At 55.4% G+C, this 10,694-nt stretch overlaps 1 protein-coding gene across 1 annotated transcript; it reads right to left on the bottom strand.

The window, feature by feature from the left end:
- Positions 1-1,907: 1,907 nt before the first annotated feature.
- On the bottom strand, positions 1,908-8,865 carry LOC140103602 (histone-lysine N-methyltransferase SETMAR). Its single transcript, XM_072126744.1, has 2 exons — positions 8,537-8,865; positions 1,908-3,286 (listed from the first exon to the last, which is right to left on the bottom strand). The coding sequence occupies exons 1-2, from the start codon at positions 8,846-8,848 to the stop codon at positions 2,528-2,530; spliced, it is 1,071 nt and encodes a 356-aa protein (XP_071982845.1). The 5' UTR covers positions 8,849-8,865; the 3' UTR covers positions 1,908-2,527.
- Positions 8,866-10,694: the final 1,829 nt, after the last annotated feature.

The raw sequence follows: 10,694 nt of genomic DNA, 5'->3' as shown, positions 1-10,694 counted from the left end.
GCAGTACCAGGGACCACCAGGTCAGAGGGGAGGGGATGATGCCAGGCAGTACCAAGGACCTCCAGGCCTGGGGGGGATGATACCAGGCAGTACCAAGGACCACCAGGCCAGGGGGGGGATGATGCCAGGCAGTACCAATGACCACCAGGCCAGGGAGGGGATGAAGCCAGGCAGTACCAAGGACCACCAGGCCAGGGAGGGGATGATGCCAGGCAGTACCAAGGACCACCAGGCCAGGGAGGGGATGATGCCAGGCAGTACCAAGGACCACCAGGCCAGGGGGGGGGATGATGCCAGGCAGTACCAAGGACCACCAGACCAGGGAGGGGATGATGCCAGGCAGTACCAAGGACCACCAGACCAGGGAGGGGATGATGCCAGGCAGTACCAAGGATTACCAGATCAGGGAGGGGATGATGCCAGGCAGTACCAAGGACCACCAGACCAGGGAGGGGATGATGCCAGGCAGTACCAAGGATTACCAGACCAGGGAGGGGGATGATGCCAGGCAGTACCAAGGACCACCAGGCCAGGGGGGGGATGATGCCAGGCAGTACCAAGGATTACCAGACCAGGGAGGGGGATGATGCCAGGCAGTACCAAGGACCACCAGGCCAGGGGGGGATGATGCCAGGCAGTACCAAGGACCACCAGGCCAGGGAGGGGATGATGCCAGGCAGTACCAAGGACCACCAGGCCAGGGAGGGGATGATGCCAGGCAGTACCAAGGACCACCAGGCCAGGGGGGGGATGATGCCAGGCAGTACCAAGGACCACCAGACCAGGGAGGGGATGATGCCAGGCAGTACCAAGGACCACCAGGCCAGGGAGGGGATGATGCCAGGCAGTACCAAGGACCACCAGACCAGGGAGGGGATGATGCCAGGCAGTACCAAAGGACCACAGGCCAGGGAGGGGATGATGCCAGGCAGTACCAAGGACCACAGGCCAGGGAGGGGATGATGCCAGGCAGTACCAAGGACCACCAGACCAGGGGGGGTATGATGCCAGGCAGTACCAAGGACCACAGGCCAGGGAGGGGATGATGCCAGGCAGTACCAAGGATTACCAGACCAGGGAGGGGATGATGCCAGGCAGTACCAAGGACCAACAGACCAGGGAGGGGATGATGCCAGGCAGTACCAAGGACCACCAGACCAGGGGGGGGATGATGCCAGGCAGTACCAAGGACCACAGGCCAGGGAGGGGATGATGCCAGGCAGTACCAAGGATTACCAGACCAGGGAGGGGATGATGCCAGGCAGTACCAAGGACCAACAGACCAGGGAGGGGATGATGCCAGGCAGTACCAAGGACCACCAGGGGGGGGGGGGGGGGGATGATGCCAGCACAGAACCAGGGCCCAATGTCGCACACTGCTCTGCTTTATTGCGCTGTACAGAGGTAGTGTTAATAAAGTTTATTTTGTGATTTGCTTCTATGTGTCAGCGGTTGGGGGGGGGGGGATAAGATTTCTGGGGGAGGATGTGCTGCCGCCCCCTGAGCTATAATAAGTAGCTGCAGCTGCAGGATCGGCCCAGCGCAGGAGGAGATGCGTTACATTGTGTTAGGGAACAAAGAGGTTCAGTGCGCAGCGAGCGCCTATAGAGATGGGGGAGGGGCAGGATGTATAGAAGCTGCCGGAACCGGGGGTCCACTTGGTACCAGAACAGGTTCACCATGACCATCACAATGAACGGCAGCTACAGTAACCCCTCTGACAACATGGAACTTCTGATATCCAGCTGGATTGATAGGATTGCACAGACCAGATCTCGCCAATCTGCCCCAGATATCACAAAAAAAGATTGATGCAATGAATGGGAGACACAGGGACATCTCCAATGCAATTGGGTTTTTATGGTTGCACAGATGTGATCTAACCAATGTTTTGCAGATTTGAGAGTAACATGGACGGACCTATCAGCTGCTTCATTATGATTGGGAAGATCTGATCTGCACAACCTTGACCATTCAGATCATTATATAAAATTGTAAATCACTGCTCATCACGTAATCTGCAGAAGATTGGGCGGATCTGATATGTACAATCTCTCCCTGATTTTAAATTGTGCAAACAAGGAGATGTAATTGAAGCGACCAAATAAAAGTTCCGGCCACCTGGATTACTATGATTGCCCAGATCAGATCTCTCCAATCTCCCGTAGGGTTAATGATACAATCTAAAATACAGTCCAGCGATGAATTACAATAATTCCCCAATATGTCATATCATTTACCCATATGCATTATTATACGGTAATTGGAAAGATGAGATTTCACCAATCTCCTTCAGATTTTAATTGCACAAATGGCACAACAGAAAAATTATTGTGCCGGATCCTGAGATCAGATACAATCTGGTTGCATCTTGAGAAAGTCCTTACAATCCTCCTCCAGTTCCTTGTGTTGTGTCCTGAGATTGGATTGTATCTGGCGTCACCCACAAACCTTGAGATATCTGTACAATTTGTACAGGTATTGCGGCTGTGTGCGGCGGGCAGACACAGGTTGGCATGAGAGGGGTCTATGTTGCAGTGTAGAGCGTGGCATCATAGGGCAGGTACCCAGTGCAGGGGGCAGTGCCACACAGACACTTCTTCCTGTGCCGGCTCGTGTCCTCCTCTTTGCCCGGTTGGTGCCCGCTCTCAGGGATAATATTGAATGCCATTCCTGAATAATCGTAGCACAGCTCCTCGCCAGCCTGTATATCGCGGGCAGCGAACAGCGCCAGCCTGGGCACCATGGAGTGGGTACGGACTGGCACCATGACTAGGTTAGGCTGACACGAGTGGTTCAGGAAGCGTCCGATGTTGCCCTTGTAGGTGGGGTCTACATAGGTGTGCAGGGTGTGCCCGCTGTGTAGATGCTCCCGCACAGCGATGATGTAGTTACTGGCACCGGGGTGCTGTGCCCGTATCCTGCGCCGGGCCTCCTCCGCACCCAGGATCTCACCCACATACTCACAGACATAGCGGCCGCTGGCTATGCTCTCCAGCGTGCGGACACCCCAGCCCTTCCCTGGCACCGGGCACACCTGGAGCTGCCACTGCTGTCCTCGCTGAGTCTCTCGGTTGGCGCAGGATTCGCCGCAGCGGCACAGGACGTTACACTCCAGGACGGGCTTCTGGGCGCTGAGCAGCCGGCGCTCGCAGTAATTGTCACCATGCGGCAGGCAGGCGCACACCCCCGGGCAGCAGAGGGCACCCTGGCACTCACAGCCCTGGATGGTGACTTCACTCGGGTCCATCTCTGCCCCAGGACCAGCGACCGGATCAGACGTGTACTGTGCAAGAGAGAGACAAGAGTAGTCACAGCTCCGCCCCTTTATACCTCTCACAGCTGATAGGCTGTATACTGTGCAAGAGAGAGACAAGAGTAGTCACAGCTCCGCCCCTACAGCTGAGAGGCTGTATACTGTGCAAGAGAGAGACAAGAGTAGTCACAGCCCCGCCCCTACAGCTGATAGGCTGTATACTGTGCAAGAGAGAGACAAGAGTAGTCACAGCTCCGCCCCTTTATACCTCTCACAGCTGATAGGCTGTATACTGTGCAAGAGAGAGACAAGAGTAGTCACAGCTCCGCCCCTACAGCTGATAGGCTGTATACTGTGCAAGAGAGAGACAAGAGTAGTCACAGCCCCGCCCCTACAGCTGATATTCTGCATACTGTGCAAGAGAGAGACAAGAGTAGTCACAGCTCCGCCCCTACAGCTGATAGGCTGTATACTGTGCAAGAGAGAGACAAGAGTAGTCACAGCTCCGCCCCTATAGCTGATAGGCTGTATACTGTGCAAGAGAGAGACAAGAGTGGTCACAGCTCCGCCCCTACAGCTGATAGGCTGTATACTGTGCAAGAGAGAGACAAGAGTAGTCACAGCTCCGCCCCTACAGCTGATAGGCTGTATACTGTGCAAGAGAGAGACAAGAGTAGTCACAGCTCCGCCCCTACAGCTGATAGGCTGTATACTGTGCAAGAGAGAGACAAGAGTAGTCACAGCCCCGCCCCTACAGCTGATAGGCTGTATACTGTGCAAGAGAGAGACAAGAGTAGTCACAGCTCCGCCCCTACAGCTGATAGGCTGTATACTGTGCAAGAGAGAGACAAGAGTAGTCACAGCTCCGCCCCTACAGCTGATAGGCTGTATACTGTGCAAGAGAGAGACAAGAGTAGTCACAGCTCCGCCCCTTTATACCTCTCACAGCTGATAGGCTGTATACTGTGCAAGAGAGAGACAAGAGTAGTCACAGCTCCGCCCCTACAGCTGATAGGCTGTATACTGTGCAAGAGAGAGACAAGAGTAGTCACAGCCCCGCCCCTACAGCTGATAGGCTGTATACTGTGCAAGAGAGAGACAAGAGTAGTCACAGCCCCGCCCCTACAGCTGATAGGCTGTATACTGTGCAAGAGAGAGACAAGAGTAGTCACAGCTCCGCCCCGACAGCTGATAGGCTGTATACTGTGCAAGAGAGAGACAAGAGTAGTCACAGCTCCGCCCCTACAGCTGATATTCTGCATACTGTGCAAGAGAGAGACAAGAGTAGTCACAGCTCCGCCCCTACAGCTGATAGGCTGTATACTGTGCAAGAGAGAGACAAGAGTAGTCACAGCTCCGCCCCTACAGCTGATAGGCTGTATACTGTGCAAGAGAGAGACAAGAGTAGTCACAGCCCCGCCCCTACAGCTGATATTCTGCATACTGTGCAAGAGAGAGACAAGAGTAGTCACAGCCCCGCCCCTACAGCTGATAGGCTGTATACTGTGCAAGAGAGAGACAAGAGTAGTCACAGCCCCGCCCCTACAGCTGATAGGCTGTATACTGTGCAAGAGAGAGACAAGAGTAGTCACAGCTCCGCCCCTACAGCTAATAGGCTGTATACTGTGCAAGAGAGAGACAAGAGTAGTCACAGCTCCGCCCCTACAGCTGATAGGCTGCATACTGTGCAAGAGAGAGAGACAAGAGTAGTCACAGCCCCGCCCCTACAGCTGATATTCTGCATACTGTGCAAGAGAGAGACAGGAGCCCCTTTATACCTCTCATAGGGGATCAGGTGTATAATGTGAGAGGGATGTCGGTCTATATACAGCCGGGGCTCTGTCCCCATTTACACCTTTCATGTGATCAGCTGTGCACAGGGGTGGGATACAACTGTCTTCTCCGGCTCAATAAGCTTCTGGCACTGTGACAACCGGCTACCGAGGGCGGGCTCCGTAACTACCAGCTACAGGGGGGTGGGCTCCAAGTCTACCGGCTACAGGGGGCGGGCTCCGTAACTACCAGCTACAGGGGGCGGGCTCCGTAACTACCAGCTACAGGGGGCGGGCTCCAAGTCTACCGGCTACAGGGGGCGGGCTCCGTAACTACCAGCTACAGGGGGCGGGCTCCGAGTCTACCGGCTACAGGGGGCGGGCTCCAAGTCTACCGGCTACAGGGGGGTGGGCTCCGTAACTACCGGCTACAGGGGGTGGGCTCCGTAACTACCGGCTACAGGGGGTGGGCTCCGTAACTACCGGCTACAGGGGGTGGGCTCCGTAACTACCGGCTACAGGGGGCGGGCTCCGTAACTACCAGCTACAGGGGGCGGGCTCCAAGTCTACCGGCTACAGGGGGCGGGCTCCGTAACTACCGGCTACAGGGGGCGGGCTCCGAGTCTACCGGCTACAGGGGGCGGGCTCCAAGTCTACCGGCTACAGGGGGGTGGGCTCCGTAACTACCGGCTACAGGGGGTGGGCTCCGTAACTACCAGCTACAGGGGGCGGGCTCCGTAACTACCAGCTACAGGGGGCGGGCTCCGTAACTACCAGCTACAGGGGGCGGGCTCCGAGTCTACCGGCTACGGGGGGCGGGCTCCGAGTCTACCGGCTACGGGGGGCGGGCTCCGAGTCTACCGGCTACAGGGGGCGGGCTCCGTAACTACCAGCTACAGGGGGCGGGCTCCGTAACTACCGGCTACAGGGGGCGGGCTCCGTAACTACCAGCTACAGGGGGCGGGCTCCAAGTCTACCGGCTACAGGGGGCGGGCTCCGTAACTACCAGCTACAGGGGGCGGGCTCCAAGTCTACCGGCTACAGGGGGCGGGCTCCGTAACTACCGGCTACAGGGGGCGGGCTCCGAGTCTACCGGCTACAGGGGGCGGGCTCCAAGTCTACCGGCTACAGGGGGGTGGGCTCCGTAACTACCGGCTACAGGGGGTGGGCTCCGTAACTACCAGCTACAGGGGGCGGGCTCCGTAACTACCAGCTACAGGGGGCGGGCTCCGAGTCTACCGGCTACGGGGGGCGGGCTCCGAGTCTACCGGCTACAGGGGGCGGGCTCCGTAACTACCAGCTACAGGGGGCGGGCTCCGTAACTACCGGCTACAGGGGGCGGGCTCCGTAACTACCGGCTACAGGGGGGTGGGCTCCGTAACTACCGGCTACAGGGGGCGGGCTCCGTAACTACCGGCTACAGGGGGCGGGCTCCATAACTACCGGCTACAGGGGGCGGGCTCCGTAACTACCGGCTACAGGGGGCGGGCTCCGTAACTACCGGCTACAGGGGGGTGGGCTCCGTAACTACTGGCTACAGGGGGCGGGCTCCGTAACTACCAGCTACAGGGGGGCGGGCTCAGTATTTCTGGTATGATCCTGGCTCTGGTGCTGTATTTCTGGTATGATCCTGGCTCTGGCGCTGTATTTCTGGTATGATCCTGGCTCTGGCGCTGTATTTCTGGTATGATCCTGGCTCTGGTGCTGTATTTCTGGTATGATCCTGGTTCTGGTGCTGTATTTCTGGTATGATCCTGGCTCTGGCGCTGTATTTCTGGTATGATCCTGGCTCTGGCGCTGTATTTCTGGTATGATCCTGGTTCTGGTGCTGTATTTCTGGTATGATCCTGGCTCTGGTGCTGTATTTCTGGTATGATCCTGGTTCTGGCGCTGTATTTCTGGTATGATCCTGGCTCTGGTGCTGTATTTCTGGTATGATCCTGGTTCTGGTGCTGTATTTCTGGTATGATCCTGGCTCTGGCGCTGTATTTCTGGTATGATCCTGGCTCTGGCGCTGTATTTCTGGTATGATCCTGGTTCTGGTGCTGTATTTCTGGTATGATCCTGGCTCTGGCGCTGTATTTCTGGTATGATCCTGGCTCTGGCGCTGTATTTCTGGTATGATCCTGGTTCTGGTGCTGTATTTCTGGTATGATCCTGGCTCTGGTGCTGTATTTCTGGTATGATCCTGGTTCTGGTGCTGTATTTCTGGTATGATCCTGGCTCTGGCGCTGTATTTCTGGTATGATCCTGGCTCTGGTGCTGTATTTCTGGTATGATCCTGGTTCTGGTGCTGTATTTCTGGTATGATCCTGGCTCCGGCGCTGTATTTCTGGTATGATCCTGGTTCTGGTGCTGTATTTCTGGTATGATCCTGGCTCTGGCGCTGTATTTCTGGTATGATCCTGGTTCTGGTGCTGTATTTCTGGTATGATCCTGGCTCTGGCGCTGTATTTCTGGTATGATCCTGGTTCTGGTGCTGTATTTCTGGTATGATCCTGGTTCTGGTGCTGTATTTCTGGTATGATCCTGGCTCCGGCGCTGTATTTCTGGTATGATCCTGGTTCTGGTGCTGTATTTCTGGTATGATCCTGGTTCTGGTGCTGTATTTCTGGTATGATCCTGGCTCTGGCGCTGTATTTCTGGTATGATCCTGGTTCTGGTGCTGTATTTCTGGTATGATCCTGGCTCTGGCGCTGTATTTCTGGTATGATCCTGGTTCTGGTGCTGTATTTCTGGTATGATCCTGGCTCTGGTGCTGTATTTCTGGTATGATCCTGGTTCTGGTGCTGTATTTCTGGTATGATCCTGGCTCTGGCGCTGTATTTCTGGTATGATCCTGGTTCTGGTGCTGTATTTCTGGTATGATCCTGGCTCTGGCGCTGTATTTCTGGTATGATCCTGGTTCTGGTGCTGTATTTCTGGTATGATCCTGGCTCTGGCGCTGTATTTCTGGTATGATCCTGGTTCTGGTGCTGTATTTCTGGTATGATCCTGGCTCTGGCGCTGTATTTCTGGTATGATCCTGGTTCTGGTGCTGTATTTCTGGTATGATCCTGGCTCTGGCGCTGTATTTCTGGTATGATCCTGGTTCTGGTGCTGTATTTCTGGTATGATCCTGGCTCTGGCGCTGTATTTCTGGTATGATCCTGGTTCTGGTGCTGTATTTCTGGTATGATCCTGGCTCTGGCGCTGTATTTCTGGTATGATCCTGGTTCTGGTGCTGTATTTCTGGTATGATCCTGGCTCTGGCGCTGTATTGAGGGTATGATCCTGGTTCTGGTGCTGTATTTCTGGTATGATCCTGGCTCTGGTGCTGTATTGAGGGTATGGTGTTGGCTCTGGTGCTGTATTGAGGGTATGGTGTTGGTACTTGTACTGTATTTAGGTTATGATCATGGTCCTGGTGCTGTATTTATGATATGGGGGGGTCCTGTTATCACCCTGTGATGGGATTGTCTATCCTGTACATGATCCCATCTCCCAGCATGCTCCACTCTCCTCTCACCTGGAAGGCCGGTGGCTCCTCCCCGCTCTCCGGTCCCGGTGGCTCCTCCCCGCTCTCCGGTAGCTCCTCCCCGCTGCCCGGTCCTGGTGGCTCCTCCCCGCTGTCCGGTCCCGGTGGCTCCTCCCCGCTCTCCGGTAGCTCCTCCCCGCTCTCCGGTCCCGGTGGCTCCTCCCCGCTGTCCGGTACCAGTAGCTCCTCCTCCCCGCTGTCCGGTCCCGGTAGCTCCTCCTCCCCGCTGTCCGGTCCCGGTAGCTCCTCCTCCCCGCTGCCCGGTGGCTCCTCCTCCCCCGCTCTCTCCTCCGGCGCCTCCATTGCTGGCCGCTTCCTGACGCTTCTTCCGGTCTCTGGCGCCATCTGCTGGCGGGAAGTGGAATTACAATGTATCACTGCGGCTCTGATCTATTCAGGAGATGGAGCGGGGTCCACAGCAGCACAGAGGATTCAGGAGAGGAATGCGCTCATCCTATGGAGGAGTAACGTAATGTCTGCAGCAAGGTCCACCATGCACAGCAGCACAGAGGATTCAGGAGAGGAATGCGCTCATCCTATGGAGGAGTAACATAATATCTGCAGCAAGGTCCACCATGCACAGCAGCACAGAGGATTCAGGAGAGGAATGCGCTCATCCTATGGAGGAGTAACATAATGTCTGCAGCAAGGTCCACCATGCACAGCAGCACAGAGGATTCAGGAGAGGAATGCGCTCATCCTATGGAGGAGTAACATAATATCTGCAGCAAGGTCCACCATGCACAGCAGCACAGAGGATTCAGGAGAGGAATGCGCTCATCCTATGGAGGAGTAACATAATGTCTGCAGCAAGGTCCACCATGCACAGCAGCACAGAGGATTCAGGAGAGGAATGCGCTCATCCTATGGAGGAGTAACATAATGTCTGCAGCAAGGTCCACCATGCACAGCAGCACAGAGGATTCAGGAGAGGAATGCGCTCATCCTATGGAGGAGTAACATAATGTCTGCAGCACGGTCCACCATGCACAGCAGCACAGAGGATTCAGGAGAGGAATGCGCTCATCCTATGGAGGAGTAACATAATATCTGCAGCAAGGTCCACCATGCACAGCAGCACAGAGGATTCAGGAGAGGAATGCGCTCATCCTATGGAGGAGTAACATAATGTCTGCAGCGAGGTCCACCATGCACAGCAGCACAGAGGATTCAGGAGAGGAATGCGCTCATCCTATGGAGGAGTAACATAATGTCTGCAGCAAGGTCCACCATGCACAGCAGCACAGAGGATTCAGGAGAGGAATGCGCTCATCCTATGGAGGAGTAACATAATGTCTGCAGCACGGTCCACCATGCACAGCAGCACAGAGGATTCAGGAGAGGAATGCGCTCATCCTATGGAGGAGTAACATAATGTCTGCAGCAAGGTCCACCATGCACAGCAGCACAGAGGATTCAGGAGAGGAATGCGCTCATCCTATGGAGGAGTAACATAATGTCTGCAGCAAGGTCCACCATGCACAGCAGCACAGAGGATTCAGGAGAGGAATGCGCTCATCCTATGGAGGAGTAACGTAATGTCTGCAGCAAGGTCCACCATGCACAGCAGCACAGAGGATTCAGGAGAGGAATGCGCTCATCCTATGGAGGAGTAACAGAATGTCTGCAGCAAGGTCCACCATGCACAGCAGCACAGAGGATTCAGGAGAGGAATGCGCTCATCCTATGGAGGAGTAACATAATGTCTGCAGCAAGGTCCACCATGCACAGCAGCACAGAGGATTCAGGAGAGGAATGCGCTCATCCTATGGAGGAGTAACATAATGTCTGCAGCAAGGTCCACCATGCACAGCAGCACAGAGGATTCAGGAGAGGAATGCGCTCATCCTATGGAGGAGTAACATAATGTCTGCAGCAAGGTCCACCATGCACAGCAGCACAGAAGATTCAGGAGAGGAATGCGCTCATCCTATGGAGGAGTAACATAATGGGGCACATTTACTTACCCGGCCCATTCGCGATCCAGCGGCGCGTTCTCTGCACAGGATTCGAGTCCGGCTGGGATTTAAGATGGTAGTTTCTCCGCCGTCCACCAGGTGGCGCTGCAGCGCCGAAAATAATCTTAACGCCCCGTAATGCACCATCCCATAGAAGGTGAAGGTGAGCGCTCCCCAAGCGACACATTTTC

The sequence above is a fragment of the Engystomops pustulosus genome, chromosome 10 (genome assembly GCF_040894005.1).
Source record: "Engystomops pustulosus chromosome 10, aEngPut4.maternal, whole genome shotgun sequence".
Taxonomy (NCBI): domain Eukaryota; kingdom Metazoa; phylum Chordata; class Amphibia; order Anura; family Leptodactylidae; genus Engystomops; species Engystomops pustulosus.
The sequence above is the reverse complement of the archived record's forward strand: the minus strand, read 5'-3'. Positions and strand labels throughout refer to the sequence as shown.